The following is a 16058-nucleotide window of genomic DNA, read 5'->3' as shown; positions in this document are numbered from 1 at the left end:
AACCTGACACAAGCTAGCATTAGCTAAATCCAGTATCAGGACAGTCACTTAACTTCCTGTTAGCTTAAAAGAAGGATTAATGTTACCTTTTGTGATATTAAGTTCAACACTTTACTAATAGTATAATATTGTAAAACACATTTTTCATCCGTGAAATGTTATTCCATGTTGCTTAGTTTAGCATTTCTTTCACATGAACATCCAAAAGCAGTACAACTATCTTTTTCTGAGTCTTTAAGATCAGTTGTTTGTCCCAAGATGGCGGCAGCACAGACGCAGTTTAAACACATTAACTGTTCGTAATTTTTTCTGATGATTATTTATCAAAAATCTCATTGTTTAAATATTTTGTGAAACACTACAATATCATTGCGGTATCAATAGAGGTATTTGGTCAAAGATATCGTGATATTTGATTTTCTCCATATCGCCCAGCCCTAGCAGGAAGAAACAGCTTGGCTCTGAAACATGTTCACAACGAGGCAGTGTGAATGAGCTGGTGTTTTTTAAGGACACTACTATGAGAAAAGGTTTTACAACATTGATCACACCAGTACGGCTTCTCTCCAGTGTGAACAAGCTGGTGAGATTTAAGGCTACTGCTCTGAGAAAAGGTTTTACCACATAGATCACAGCTGTACGGCTTCTCTCCAGTGTGAATGCGTTGATGTATTTTAAGGTGACCACTCTCAGCAAAAGTTTCCCCACATTGTTCACACCAGTACGGCTTCTCTCCAGTGTGAACACGCTGGTGTTTTTTAAGGTTACCACTCTGAGAAAAGGTTTTACCACATAGATCACAGCTGTAAGGCTTCTCTCCAGTGTGCATACGTTGGTGGGATTGTAAATTATTTAAATGTGTGAATGCTGCCCCGCATTGTACACAGCTGTATGGTTTATCTCCAGTGTGAACACTTCTGTGGATTTCTAGGCTACCACTCCTAGAAAAGGTTTTACCACATTGATCACAGCTGTACGGTTTATCTCTAGTGTGAACACGCTGGTGAGATTTAAGGTGACCACTCTGAGAAAAGGTTTTAACACATTGATCACAGCTGTAAGGCTTTTCTTCAGTGTGAATGCGTTGATGTATTTTCAGGGTACTCTGTCGTGTGAAAGCTGCCCCACATTGATCACAGCTGTAAGGCTTCTCTCCAGTGTGAACTCTCTGATGAATCTTTAAATATCCAGATGTTGTGAAGGATTTGTCACAGTGTTGACAGTGGTGACGTTTGGGTCCCTCTCCTCCTCTCTGTTTCTATAGCAACAGACAAACAGAGAGAGATAGTTAGTGAACAACCTTCTTAAACCCTGGACTTCGCTCTCATTCACAATTTTCACTCTTCATACAATAATTTATGACAAAATGAAGGAAAATATGTGCCGGTTGCAGACATGTTATTATGCAAGCAAATGTACTTTTCATAACTTTTATAAGTTCAGAAATATTCTACATTTTTCAGGCAAGTTTCCCCATTCAAATGATTGGCAATTTAAAAACTAAAACATATGCTTACTCTCGTCAGTTTTACTTACAGTTAGAAATTCCATGGTAACTTTAAAATAACACAAACCTTTCATACATTCTGGGTGTTTTTCATCCTTTAAGTCCCATTCAAACCTTTTGAAATACATACATTAATTTGATGTCAAAATGAAGGTAAAGTTTTTCTGGTTGCAGACATGTTACTATGGAAACCATCAGGCTCTTCTCAGTGTTTCCCACAGGTTGAGAATTTACTGGTGGTGGTGTGTGGCGCAGGATGTGACGGCGCGGTGCGTGATGGCTAGGTTTAGTAATAATGGGTTCAGTTATAAACCAGTCAAACGAAGGTGAAAACAATGACTACACAACATTATCAGATCATTTAGAAAGAAAACAACTTTTTACATATTAAACCAATTAGACTAAAAGATGACACAGTTACAGATGAAAATATTGCAACACTAAGGGGCATCTGACACACTTTCAGGGTAGTTATTAGGGCGGCACGATATGAGGAAAATATGCGATATGCCTTAACATTGTTGAATATTCCGATAATGACATAACTTGTGATAAATTCACAGACATTAAAATGTAGCCTACTCAGTTCTGCTGCTTTCAGTATTTTGCAAAAAACAAAACAAATTGCTTGTTAAATTTTAAATAAATGACGAAAATGTGTAGCCATCATGTGCTTTGACAATTATATCAGTTTTTGGTTTTTTTTGCCAAGTGTTAACGGTTCAGCAGATAAAATACCGATAATACTATACTCAATAGGTGTGGGAATCACCAGAGGCCTTACGATACAATAGCATCCCGATACTTATGTCACGATACAATATTGTGATTTTAAACATATTGCAACATTCTGCGATATATTGCAATTCATTACCTTTTTTCCAAATTCAAATTTTTCCCAATTTCAAATTATTTCCCCAAAAGAAAACTTTGTCAACATCTGTTTTATCTTAAAAGATAAATTTCTCTGTTTGTTCATCTCACTTCAATTGTATTGCTGCAAAATGAGATTGTCAAGCAGACAAACTGACCAACACATATATAATAAAAGATCGATACTTGGCGTTTGTGTATCGATACACTATTGCCATGGAAAATATTGCGATACTATGCTGTATTGATTTTTTCCCGCACCCCTACCGAATACAGAAAATGACATGTTATTATAAATCTCATCACTGTTTCCTCCTAACTCCTGTTAAATTACATTAGACTAGGAATATCTAAAGTAAATTCTTGTTGATTTTGTTTGATAGATCTTTGTTCAGTTTTTGAAGTGTATTAATCCGTGTTTTGGCGTTCCTAAACATAGCCTACTGTTCTGTACTATACATGTCCTGTTGTCGGTCTTGGGTCCATAAATACAGTTAACGGATAAAGGCAAGGAGAACTGAAGGCTCGGTCATCAACCATTAGCTCTGATTAGCAGTTAGCTCCGGTTAGCTAGCTCCGTTATAAAGACATGAAGTGGAGGAGCCTGCCGTGGAGAGGGGTAACAACCAGACTCTGATAAATGATGTTCAGGGAGCTTTCACAGCAGCGTGGCCCTGTAGTTTCTACGTTTTTTTTTGGAACAGTTAGCCTAATCCCATTGCAAGACCACCAGCAGCATGCTACTACTAATGTAACAATAGCCTCTCTGAGCAAGTGCAACGTTGGTGCTGTCATGCATGCGGCACACAACTTTGCGAAGGGGGAGGGGCTGGAGGCAGCTGGTCTGTCTGCGCTGTAAAAAATTATTTTCTGTCATTTTTGCCAGACGGTCATCATATACTTGATCCACTATATTTAACTATCCTACAATTTTTCCAGCCCTTTTAGTCACTCTATCAATCATGGCCTTCTATTGAACAACTTGACAGCTTGCCTGCTGTGGACGGTAGTCTGCAGTGTAAATGGTAAAAAGAAAGGGTGATAAAACAGTTCTCTGAGGTGACCCTGTGTTTGTCACGATCTTGTCTGACTTAACACTTGAATTTAGCTTAACAAATTGAGACCTGTTCTCTAAGAAATTTAGAATGAAAGAAATAAATACACCTGGAACCTTCATCATTAAAAGCTTATTTACAATGATGTGTGGTTGTATCGTATTGAATGTTGAGCTAAAATCTTAGTACATAATTCTCACACACCGTCCCCCTGCATCCAGGTGAGCATAGACACTGTCCAGTTTACAGACAATAGCATCCTCTGCCCCTCTCCCTTTCTGATAAGCAAATTGGCAGGGGTCAAGATAATTCTCTACATCAGGCTTCAGACTATTTAACACAATTCTCTCACATACCTTCATAGCTATGGAGGTTAGAGCCACTGGTCTTAGGTCATTCATACACTCAACAGTTTTCTTTTTACTGGTATAATGCAAGATTGTTTCCATAAATCTGGTAACACTTTATGAGAGAAACAAGAATTAAAAATACTTGCTAATTGAAAAGCACAAGAGATGCTGCTTTGGTAGCTTTCAGCCTCATAAACATACCATATACCTCCTGATTGTTTGTTTGCAGGCTATAATTACCATCCTATGTGCTCCCAATCATATCCTTGAGTCTTTGTCTTTCATCAGAAAAGTCTATTTTATCAACTCTATTATAGAAATGATTTAGATTATTAGCATATTCCCTTGTGCCATTTAACTGGGATCTATTTACCTTCCCTTTCCCTGCATATCCGCTCATTAACCGCATTCCTTCCCAGACTTTCTTCATATCATTTTCTTTAAAATAATTTTCTATTTCGCATTTATACCAATATTTCTCTTTATTTATTTCCCTTTTAAGTTCTTCATGAATCTTTTTCAATGTATTCTTGTCTCCCCTAGAAAAGGATTTCCTTTTGTCATTAATTAATCTTTTAATTTCAGCATTCATCCATGGTTTACAATTTGCATATACCTTAACCTTTTTTTTTCCTGTACAACCATATCAGTGCAAAATTGATATACTCACAGACAGATTCAGTAAATTCATTTATATCCTTGGCACTATTTTCAAAAACCGCCCAGTCCGTATTTTCAAACGAATCTTTCAGTTTCTAGTTATCTTTTTCACCGTGATCGTTTCCTTTTTGTACCTCTTTACGAGTGGGATATATTTGGGACAGAGCAGAATCAGATTATGGTCCGCCTTGCCCAAACTTGGCAAACTTCTGGACATATACGCATCCTTGACCTTAGTGTAACAATGGTCGAGGACCGTTTCCCCCCTTGTGTTACACTTGACATGTTGATAGTAGTGTGCCCCACTTGTCTTAACGCTGCAATGGTTAAAATCCCCAGTTATCACAACAAACGTGTCTGGCGACGCAGACTCAATCCTGTACACCGCCGCTTGTATCTCCTCGGCCGCCTCCTTAGACACATTTCTATGTGGCACATAAACTGCCATCACAACCGCATGTGAAAATTCACGAGGGATATAATATGGGTAAACACTGACAGTCATTATCTCAGAGTTTGGGGTACAAGTATGTGTCTTAATGGACATATTATTTGGATGACAATATTCCTCATTTACATACACCATGAGTCCGCCGCCTCCTCTCTTCCCCGAATCCACCGTTCTGTCCCCTCGAAGAGCTTTAAATCCATCCACCGCCACTAGTTCATCAGTGTGATTTCTGTTGAGCCAAGTTTCGGTAAAGACCATCGAGCTTATTGATCTATATTCGTGGAGAAACAGGGCATTGGCTCTCAGTTCGTCCATTTTGTTCCCAATCGACTGCACATTTCCCATGATCATAGACGGAACGTAGGGCCGACATCTCCGTGATTTTAGTCTCTTTAAAACTCCGCCAGATTTACCTCTCTTCTGTCTTATTATCTCTTTCCGAAATTCTTGAAAATCTGCCACGGTAGCCAGTGACCCACTCCGCCATTGTTCCAGGCCAGCTCCAATCCCTTTCAATTCAGCAAACGAGTAACAAACTCTCATGGCATAACACCCTTGGTTGTCCAAAGACTGCAGGACGTATGTGCAAAACAGCAACAACCAGCACTTCTTGACGTCCATCGCAGATAAAAAAAAAAGTCTAAAGTCTAAAAATATTAAATAAATCTAAAATAGACGGGGGTAGCGTGGTCTGCCACAGGAGCAGCGACCGGAACCGGAAGTACGAGAGCAGCCGCCTTTGTTTGGATTGTTGAGAAGTAACCAAATGGCTCAGAATTACATAAAATCAATGTGTTGTTAAAGTGGTATTGCACAACAGTAGAATTTATGAATCCAGGATAACCGATAAAGCGAGGTAGGGCTGCACGATTATGGCCAAAATGATAATCCCGATCATTTTGATCAATATATTGATCACGATTAATTATTACAATTATTTGTTGATTTTAACCAAAACCAATGTTATTGTCACATAGGCTAATTATAACTGCTTCCACATCCATTTTGTGCTACATTCCTGCTTTGTTGAAGGATACTATGAAGGAGTATGCCATTTAAAGGAACATGTAATGCTGTAATGCTGTCTGACGGCTCCAGCGGCATCGGGCCAGCACAGAACATGCAGGTGAATGGTTCCAGTAATCCTACTGCTCCGAATAAGTGACAAAATAACGCCAACATGTTCTTATTTACATGTTGTGATTTGTAGAGTCACAGCGTGTACAAAAACAACATAACATGAGACACAGCCGTCTTCTAACAGTAAACAAACCGGGAACTATATTCTCAGGCGGAAGAATATAGTACTTGGGCGGAGTGATATGCTCGCAGCAAGCCTGTCTGAGAATATAGTTCCCGGTTTGTTTACTGTTAGAAGATGGCTGTATCTCATGTTACGTTGTTTTTTGTACACGCTGTGACTATACAAATCACAACATGTAAATAGGAACATGTTGGTGTTATTTTGTCACTTTTGTCACAATTGGGAGCAGTAGGCTAGTTGGAACCAGTTACCTGCAGGATCTGTGCTAGGTTAAGCTAATGCTGGAACCGTCAGACAGCGTGACAGCACGAACGGAGATGAGAAGGGTATGTATCGACTTGTCTTACTCTGGGGGTTACGGTGAATAAACTTAATTCCCAATAAGTCGGCGTGTTCCTTTAAGTTGTTGTGCGACCGCTTTCCACATGCGTTTGCCATGAAAGATACAGGCAATGCAATTTTCTGTTCACGTTAACGCTGCATGTTAAAATCCGGTGCCAATAGATCAGCGGTGCCCAGTATCTTCCGGACAAAATAGCAGCGTGGATTACGGTGCCTCAGTACAGTGGCACTTAGATGTCTGCGTTGCGCTCTGATGCTCCGAAACGTACGTTAGAGGCAACAGAAACAACGCTGCATGTCACGCTAGTAAACACTAATAACACGTTACACAGCAGCTAATGTTAGCCTACCGTTAGCTACAGTAGTAACTGGATTAAACATGGCTAAAATGCTGACAACTAAATGGTGTAGTGTGACTGTATTTCACTGTAGAGGATTACAACAGTGGGATGTACAGTCTGCCGCTAAAGCTATGAGCTAAAAGACACAAACTAGCACTGGTCACTGCCGTTGTCTGAAAAACAAAACAGATGGGACAACATGTTGCGTTTACCGGTAAACTGGTAAACGCACTGGTAAAAATATACATTTACTGACCACTGCTCTGAACTGAAACCGTCATAATCATACCATTCAAGGATTAGGCTACTAATCATTGGCACAAATTAACAGTTGGCGCTAGGGCTGCACAATATATCGTAAACGTTGCATTAACTTGAAACGGGTAAACCTCGTGGTGCATTCAAAGTTATTTTAAAATACCCTTTTCTCATCTGTTTTTGTAGTTTAACAGCAATTTACTGGTGAAATAAGTTATTATGTTATTATTACATTTTTAATAAATCATTTAAATTCCTCCCTTTTTGCGCTAATATTGAGATTAGATTTCTGGGACTCTTCAGTCTGGAGTAACCTCTTTCCTTCACTCACCTCCTCCTTCTTCCTCTTGCTCCGTCGCTCCTCTGAGTCTCCAGAGGCCTCACTGACAACTTTCCTCTTGCCCTCCTTCTTCTCCTCCTCCTCCTCCTCCTCCTCGTGTTTCTGCATGTACTCGGTGATAAGGTCGGGGCAATCCAGGTTGTCTTCAGGCTCCCATGTGTTATCCTCACTGGAAAGATGAGTGCAGAAAATCTCCTCAGGCTTTGTTTTTAGGAAATACATTCTCACTCTAATTCTTATCATAATCAATGCTAATTCGTATTATTAATTTTTTCTATTGTCATTTTGTAAGGTTATTTGACGGTCTGCAACTTAGTGTCAAAATACCAAACCTTCAACTTTGACAACTTCAACATGATACAATGCCGAAATGTATGCTGTAGATTATCTGCATGTATATATATATATATATATATATATATATATATATATATATATATATATATATATATATATATATTAAGTATTAATATTAGAGACTCATACTTACTCTGAGAACCCCTTCCATTTCAGCAGAAACTCTACTCTTCCCTTCACCACTCTGCGGTCCAACACCTTCTCCACCACATACTCCTCCTCTTCCTCCTCCATTGCTGCGGCGGTGACTGCTGCTGCAGGAGGTGCTGCAGGCTGCTCCTCCTCCTCGGCCTTCTTGCCCTTCTTTCCTGCTCCGGTCGCCAGCTTGACGTCTGCTGAGGGCTCCTTTGGTAGACCCAATGGGGAAACATACAGAGATAATGATACAATGGTTTGTAGAACTAATAGGAGGTGGGAGTGAATTATAGTTTACCATGTTTAACTATATTCAAATGTTCTGTTTGAATGGAGAAAATGCTGATGACCATTCCATAGGACTTCAGAGTGTGAAGTCTCTCCTGCATTCAAACTGAAATAACTACTAAAACAGACCTGCCAACCTTGAACAAAAGTTTTTGAGTAGCAACTTACTGATTTATTGTCGAAGTTCTGGTTCATGAACACGGTCGGCACGCACCTTGGAAAAAATATGCCATTAAATGTCAAATCTGTATACATTTTAAACCCTAGAAAATTATTATGTTCAAGTAGGCTACTTGAATTAAATTTTATTTAAATCATCGGTCATATTTAATACAATTAATTGGATCATAATATAATCCAATAAAATAAAATATAGTACACTGCATAATGAGCACTTTTACTTTTGGTACTTTAAGCTGGCCTATATTTTAATAATGCTTTTGTACTATTACATACATATGACTAGTAATGTGTAACTCTACACACTTTTTTTTTCTACTTTTACTAGAGATGGCCCGATACCACTTTTTTGCTTCCCGATACCGATTGCGATACCTAAACTTGCGTATCGGCCGATACCGAGTACCGATCCGATACTAGAGTGTCATATATTTCATTATGTTTTAACAGCTGTATACTACTATCCCTGTATGGATGTGATAATATTTCTATCTTTGTTGTCGGTCTGGCTCAGGTTAAACTCTTTGTGAAACATGAACAAACACAGAACTTTCTTTTATTCTCCAGTTTGACAGTCAGTTATAACGGAAAAAGAACATAAATAAACTACTTTAATGTAGATTTTCTTTAAGGCTTTATTGCGTGGTATCGGATCAGTGCATAAACTCCAGTACTTCCCGATACCAATACCAGCGTTTTAGGCAGTATCGGAGCCGATACCGATACTGGTATCGGTATCGGAACATCTTTAACTTTTACTGCAATACATGATGTGAGTAAGTCTTCCACCTCTGTAAATCACCAACAACAGTTGTGCATGAATACCTGCAGCAGTGTTTAACACTGAAAACACACAGCTCAGTTCAGCGTTTCCTTGCAGTTCTGCTACAGTAGCAGCTAACCGCTAACGTTACCTGCCGGTCACATTGTCTCTAAACAGTCCGCTCACAGTGAAGTCCGGCGCGGATCAACAGGTGTGATCAACAGTCTGTTACGCACACCGAGCAGATTGATGCGCCCAAAGAGCCAATCTTTGCAGATGTTACCGCTCGGTGTTTGGCTAGCTAATAAGCCGTTAGCCTGTTAGGTTGAGCTTTGCCTGAAAGCGCCCAATGGCCAGCCAAAGTCCAACAGACACCGACACATTCCGCACATCCTCCGCTCAGTTTAACCGCTAACCCCCGGTACCGGTCAGACAGGTGTGTTTACTTTGTGTCTCGGTCCTCCGGTGCGTCCAGCGACGGGCTGGTTTTTAATTAGCCTACATTAGTAACAGTTAATTTTGTTATGGTATGAACTTAATCGTAGGAAAGGCAAAACAATATAAAACCTTTGTAACGAAATCCAAGACTTTGTATACCAAATGCAAGGCTTTATTAATAATATAAATAAATAATATTTCTCCAAAGTAGACAGGTAGGCTACGTAAATTAATTAATTTCACAGTTTCACCTTTCTACATCAAAATTGACCTTTGCAAGCACCGTCCTCCCTTGGGGAAACTAAATGGGAATGAGAGAGGAATGAATAACACTTGCATTTGATGCTTTCATTGTAGCCGATATCCCGCTTGACATTAGAGGAAGGGACCCGACGGTGTGATTGGTCGAACTCTTCTTCTTTAGTTTTTTGCATGCTCGTGGCTGCTACGCTGTTTTAGCATTGACATATATGTAACTTTTAGCTGCCTACTATCATCAAGAGTTTAGACGGAGACGGCTGCACTTCAACGAGTGAACTCAGTCACCTGATTTTCGCGTAGTTTAAAAGTGACAAATCGTATCACCGTATTTTGATGTCAAAATGCGTATCTACTACACAAAATGCGTACAGGTTGGCAGGTCTGCTAAAATGTAAGCCACAAAAGTCATTAACTGAAGCTACATGCACAGTAGCCTCAATCGACAGTTAATTTACCAGAAACTCGCCAGATGTTCCTCGCCTTGCAGAACTTGTTCATTTCGGGAAACAACAACAAACTTTGAGCTAGCAAGCTACACGCTGAAAATGGCAAGTTTTGAAAAAAAACGTTTAGATCGTGCAACAAGGCAGGCCTGGTTGGTTCTTTCTGGGAATAATTGTAAAGATTTACAAAGAAAATGTTTAACGTTACACCATTTTATATCTAGCTGGGATGTTTTGGGACCGATTGTGGCAGGATTGCTGCAGACAAAGTAATGTTACACAGGGTGATACACAGGTGAGAACAAATTACGTTTAGTCATGTATGCAGCTCATTTAAATAGCTCACTTTACCGTATTGTGTTAAAAGTTAACTTCATTTTATATTACATGTGGCTAGGGTTGGGTACCGTTCACATTTTTACCAGTGCCGGTACTGATACCTGAAATTTGGTTCCGGTACCTTTTTTCGGAACCTTCCCTTTGTAATAACAAAAAAAATTAATTTCAGTTGTACAAATAATTTCAAACCAATTTATCCTAGAGTAACTTTGCTCAGTCCGCACCTCTGTTAGCCAGGACACACCAACCAGACAGCCGAACGTCAACAGAAAAGCCAGACAAAATTATCAGTCTCCCCGTGTTGGTCCAAAAAGTGCCACAGAACCAAAGAGATGAGACGTAATACGCCTCCATAGCAGCGGCCTTTCAGAATACGATCTCATATTGTTCTAAAATAGTTCACGAAACATATTTCTGAAAACATTTGAAGAGTGGAATAGGCCGTGCTGTTGTTGAATCTGTCTTCATTTCAGCTCAACAAAAGGTCAGTTTAAAAGATTTTCGTCAGATTTTGAGAGACTAGTCACCTCATTCCGCTCCCCATTTCTGGGTTAGTCCCGACTGCCCTGCTGCCGACTGAACAGGTCAAGTCGGCGAAAATGAATGCCCCCTGACGACGGCACTGGACACACCGAACTGATTTGAGTCACTGACTTTGCCAGACTGTCTAACGGACGATTTTCAGCCCTGTGTGTCCCGGGCTTGTGTGTGTGTGTGTGTGTGTGTGTGTGTGTGTGTGTGTGTCAAAGCTGAGCCCTGCTCTCTGTCAACATTCAGATGGTGTTTCTTTTATCAGGGTGAAAATGTTCCACCTAAACAAGTTCCTCCCCGAGACTATTTTGCAGAGCCAAAGTCGTTGCGTCCGGAGCTTAGCGCCGCCCAAGACGATTGTGATTGGTTGAAAGAAATGCAAACAAGCCAAAGTGTTTTATCTCCTATCCCAGAATGTCTGAGTAAGTGCATGTGTGAGATGCGCGTTGATGTTTCTGAACAAAAAGGAACAAACTATTCTAAACCGTTCAGGAACCAGACTTGAAAAAGTCATGCCTCCAAAGAAGCAATAAATCCTGACAGATGAATCAGTGAACTTGAACAGTATGGTATCAGGGGGGGTTGTTTTGAACTGGCTGAGAAGCTATCTACATAACAGGCAACAGTTTGGGAAGATGGGTGAAAACATCAGCTTAATCTTAGCAGTGTTTCCATTTCAGCTCAGTGTGAGAGTCTTTACTGTGTTTAGCTGTCCTTTACGACCACTCTGCTTTCTCTCCTCTCCGTTGATCTATTCCACAGACAGTTCAGAAAGCTCTATTGTCAATAAAGTAAAAAAAAAAAGAAAAAAAAAGTTTGTCTAATCCACTATCTAGGTTTTTTGAAATAGCCCTCTGTTACTTTAGAGTGGTTGTTGTGTCCTGGGGGCTATTGCACATAACCAGGATAAGGGATTAATTAATTAATTTTGGGCCCAGACCAATCAGGGGCCCGCATCAATGGAAGACATTGATTGACAGCCTGGGCCCCCTATCGCATTTTCATTACTTGCGACAATCCCAGCAGTCCCACCTGCAGCCACTGACCAAGCGGGAGTGAGAACAGGTCAAATTAATTTCCTAGTTTCTGTTATGAAGACAAGACGTGTGTGACTCGAACATCTCACATTTACCAACAAAATCCCAGCAGTTCCGATAGACCAAGCGGGAGTGAGAACGGATCAAATTAATTTCCTTGTTTCTGATATAAACACGAGACACCTGTGTAACTCAAACATTTACCAACAAAACGTACAGCAAAAGTATACTCTAACGATTCTTCACTGTAAAGTCACTGAAAGCTGCTGCCGTTTCAATCCCTGACTGACACACACACGACACACACACACACACACACACACACACACACACACACACACACACACACACACACACACACACACACACACACACACACACACACACACACACACACACACACACACACACACACACACACGATGCAGGAAAAAACGCATGAGATGTATACACGATGACCTAAATTGAGGACAGCTCCGCTCGTTATTGTAAGTGCAATGAGAAAGTAAAGTCCAATAAGTACTTTATCAAACCGTATGAATGTGTGTCCAAGGTTAGGAAGTTAACTAACAATGTAAAGATCAACAAGCCACTGACACATACATGTTCAAATTTGATTCATTCAATAAATTATTCTTTTATGTCTTAAATCCACCAGCCGTTTTCATATCTTACCAACATTTGCAGCATCCGGAGCCTTTTTGGTTTCTAGAAAATCTCAGCCCAGAGTAATTAAGTAATAGTAATAATTATTATCCTCCCCAAAACAAGTTTCCTTTTATTTTTAAAGAACTATACAAAAGAAATTGCAGCTGTTATCCCAATTGTTTTATAAAAGCTCCCGCAAAATCAGGCATTTTTGGGCCACAACAATCTCAAATAAAGAGATCCTGGAGGGACTGCCCTTGTGTGTTTTTTCATGTGTTATGGTGTGCATTCTCCAGTGTTTTTTGTTGTTGTGGTGCGCGTAGGCCACTCCTGATTTTGTCAGTCATCTCATCTCATCTCTTATATGCAGTGGCGTAAAGAGCCAACACCGGGCCCCTATGCATCATGCCCCCCTACAACAGCACGTGATGACAGCGCAATGTCCACGAGTAGGCTACCATGAATAGGACAGGATAGGATCACAGAGACACAGCAAGTCCTGTTTTTCACCTTTATGAAAAAAAAAAAACTGACTGGTAAAAAGTCACTGTGGCTGGTGGATTTTTCATTTTTTTTTTTATTCTTTAGTGAATTTGGGATTTGGGGATAGGATTGTACATTTTTAAGAACATATCCTAATTGTACAATCCTCCCAAATTATAGTCTTAGTTGACTGGACCAGTAACTATATAGTGTAGACTCCTTTACCTTCATGTAACAACAGGGAGAGGACACCTCAATGGTTTTTGACCTTATATTTAGCTGGGGGAATAACTGATGAATACACTCTGTTCCATTCATGTTTACAGTGTGCATTATATTTATCACTTCATTCTCTTTATAGTTTCTAGATTTTAGAGTCCAATGTCTTCAGTGTCTTTCTGTTCTATGTCCATATATACGAGGGAGCAAAGCATATAATATGTAGAGAAGGATACTCTGCCTCTATAATAAAACAAATTTAAAAAAAAAACACGTGAGAAAAAGTGTGGCAGATAATAGCGGACCGACTGACTTAGGACATTTATATTGATTTATATATATATTTATATCTCATTGCCCATGAGAGAGAAACCGAGTGAAAGAGATATTTATGCATCATATTCTATCGTTGTAGAAAATCTTCATGGTAAATTTCCTGAGTAACATTATCTTCTGCTTACTTTTAAGGAAAGACTCCAACTGTTAATTTGTGCCAATGATTAGTAACCTAATCCTTGAATGATATGATTATGATGGTTCCAGTTCAGAGCAGTGGTCAGTAAATGTAGATTTTTAGGCTGTTTACACATTCAGTCGGTCCGTGATCGTCTGCCTCGCTTTCTCTCTCGGTTTCATTACAGCAGCCGTCTTTCTTTTTTACAAATAATGTTTATTTGTATCTTTTATTTTGAACATGTAAATAAAATATCTGAAAAAAATATTAATATAAAAAAAACAGTTACAAAATAAAACTCCATAATTTCCAGTACTTAAATTTATTTACACATTCAAACAGGAGTAGGAAGAAGTAAAACTTATGTACTCCTATCCCTTTATACCCTTTCTTTCCTATTAGATGAATTAGCTAAAAAACACTAAGTCAACAGAGATAATAAATCTGTAATCAATGAAAATATATATTCAGAAGTTATATTCACATTCATACACCACAATAATTATGCACATACTACAAATTGTTCAATGTAAGCCCAGGTTATTAATTATAGTGTTCATCTGTACCTCTGGAAAATAATTTCTTTGAACATCTTTTTGAATTGGAATATGTTTGGACATTGCTTTAATTCATTACTTAGTTAATTCCACAAGTTAGTGCCACTGACAGATAAACAGAAACTTTTCCTTGTAGTGCGAAACTGGGAGTCCTAAAATAAATCTAAACAACTGCACAACAGAAGGTAAACATTTTTAGATTAAATTCACTCAGAGCATTTCAGGAAAAAGGAAACTCAATAAAAAGTGATTTTGTCGAAACTAGATATCAATCAAAAGCTACAAACAAGGCCTATATCTTCCTGGTTCAGGTGGGAACGCGATCCGACCCAAACACAGGAAGTGGACCAAAACCAGAGCATTTACTAGCCTGCAGTTTTTACCTTTCACACAGTTTACAGACTTAAATATCTGGTTTAAGGGATGAGAACTTTCAGATCCATATGTAATGCGTGTGCAGGTTAGTTCCAGTGGTGTAGTCTACGTGATACGCAGGAATACGCAGTACACCCACTAAGAAAGCTCCAGGATTTCCATATACCCACTTAAAAATGCCCAATGATACGCAACAACATACTTTCCATTATATTTTTCGTTTCGCATAGGCTAAATAAAGTTACTTCCACCATAAATTGGTGCATTAAACCGTATCCAAATGCAACAAAAATGCAGTTGCTGACGCTCAAAACTTCCCTGGGGGAGGACACCCAGACCCCCCCCCCCACCCTCTGGACTGCTTCCACCACGTGACGTGTGTTTCCACTGTTTGCTGCGTTTGATAAAGTGCAGTGTGACGCAAACCGAACCAAATGAAAAATGCAACAATGTTACGACTTCAGCCCGAATCTCACCGAGCTCACCGAACTACAGAGGAGCAACTAACGGAGCAGACTGTTGCTCAGCAACGGACGTTCTGTTTACCTGAATCTTAGCAACAGCAGAATGGGAAGCTAACGCATGCGCAGCTCTGGCTTCTATTCGCTTTGATAGCCGTGTAAAAGAACAGTTATTAAAGTGTTTACCTGAGTGTGTGTGTGTGTGGGTTTACCTGGAGCTCTGTCTTCTTAAAACCGTTCTTATACTGTCTATGTTTAAAACTCACTAATAAACAACACAACTATCCCGCCGCCAGCCCGAGATCATAGTGAAGCAACGAGACTTCCGGTTTCCTCCAAGTCAGGGATTTTCAGATTAAAGTTTAAAATGAAAGAACGCCGCCACCTGGAGGTCAGGAGGGGAACAACAGATACACATTCAGTTCATTAATCAGTTAGTGGTGGACTGGAACTGGGGACATTTACTCAAGTACTGGACTTAACTCCAGGTACTTGTACTTTACTTGAGTATTAAACCATGTACAGCACTTAAATAATTAAAACAATTTGTAAGTATAAAGAAAAATAAGTAAATAAAATGTAAGCATTTAAATGGTTGTTTCCACCAGACTCCATTTAAATAAAATAGCAATTTCCTGATTAATAAAC

General features: G+C 39.5%; 3 protein-coding genes across 6 annotated transcripts in view; 2 read left to right on the top strand and 1 right to left on the bottom strand.

The window, feature by feature from the left end:
• Positions 1 to 15758, bottom strand: part of LOC114553127 (chromobox protein homolog 1) — a 55282-nt gene extending 39524 nt beyond the window's left edge. Inside the window, exons 1-5 of one of the 4 annotated variants that reach the window (XM_028574295.1) lie at positions 15623 to 15758; positions 7932 to 8143; positions 7433 to 7610; positions 1155 to 1258; positions 373 to 1070 (exon numbers count right to left, since the gene is read on the bottom strand). In XM_028574295.1, coding sequence (XP_028430096.1) covers positions 473 to 1070; positions 1155 to 1258; positions 7433 to 7610; positions 7932 to 8032 — 981 coding nt within the window. In that variant the 5' untranslated portion in view covers positions 8033 to 8143; positions 15623 to 15758 and the 3' untranslated portion in view covers positions 373 to 472. Of the gene's footprint in view, positions 1 to 372; positions 1071 to 1154; positions 1259 to 5050; positions 5168 to 5187; positions 5406 to 7432; positions 7611 to 7931; positions 8144 to 15622 lie in introns of those variants that run through there. The other 3 variants (XM_028574298.1, XM_028574297.1, XM_028574299.1) reach the window with 3 other exon arrangements.
• Positions 1 to 16058, top strand: part of LOC114552945 (heterochromatin protein 1-like) — a 600023-nt gene that overhangs the window by 416496 nt on the left and 167469 nt on the right. The gene's annotated exons all lie outside the window — the stretch shown is intronic.
• LOC114553107 (NACHT, LRR and PYD domains-containing protein 3-like) overlaps positions 1 to 16058 on the top strand; it is a 582600-nt gene that overhangs the window by 402177 nt on the left and 164365 nt on the right. The gene's annotated exons all lie outside the window — the stretch shown is intronic.

Source organism: Perca flavescens, chromosome 3, assembly GCF_004354835.1.
Source record: "Perca flavescens isolate YP-PL-M2 chromosome 3, PFLA_1.0, whole genome shotgun sequence".
Lineage (NCBI taxonomy): Eukaryota > Metazoa > Chordata > Actinopteri > Perciformes > Percidae > Perca > Perca flavescens.
Note: the sequence above shows the minus strand (reverse complement) of the source record. Positions and strands in the feature narration are given on the sequence as shown.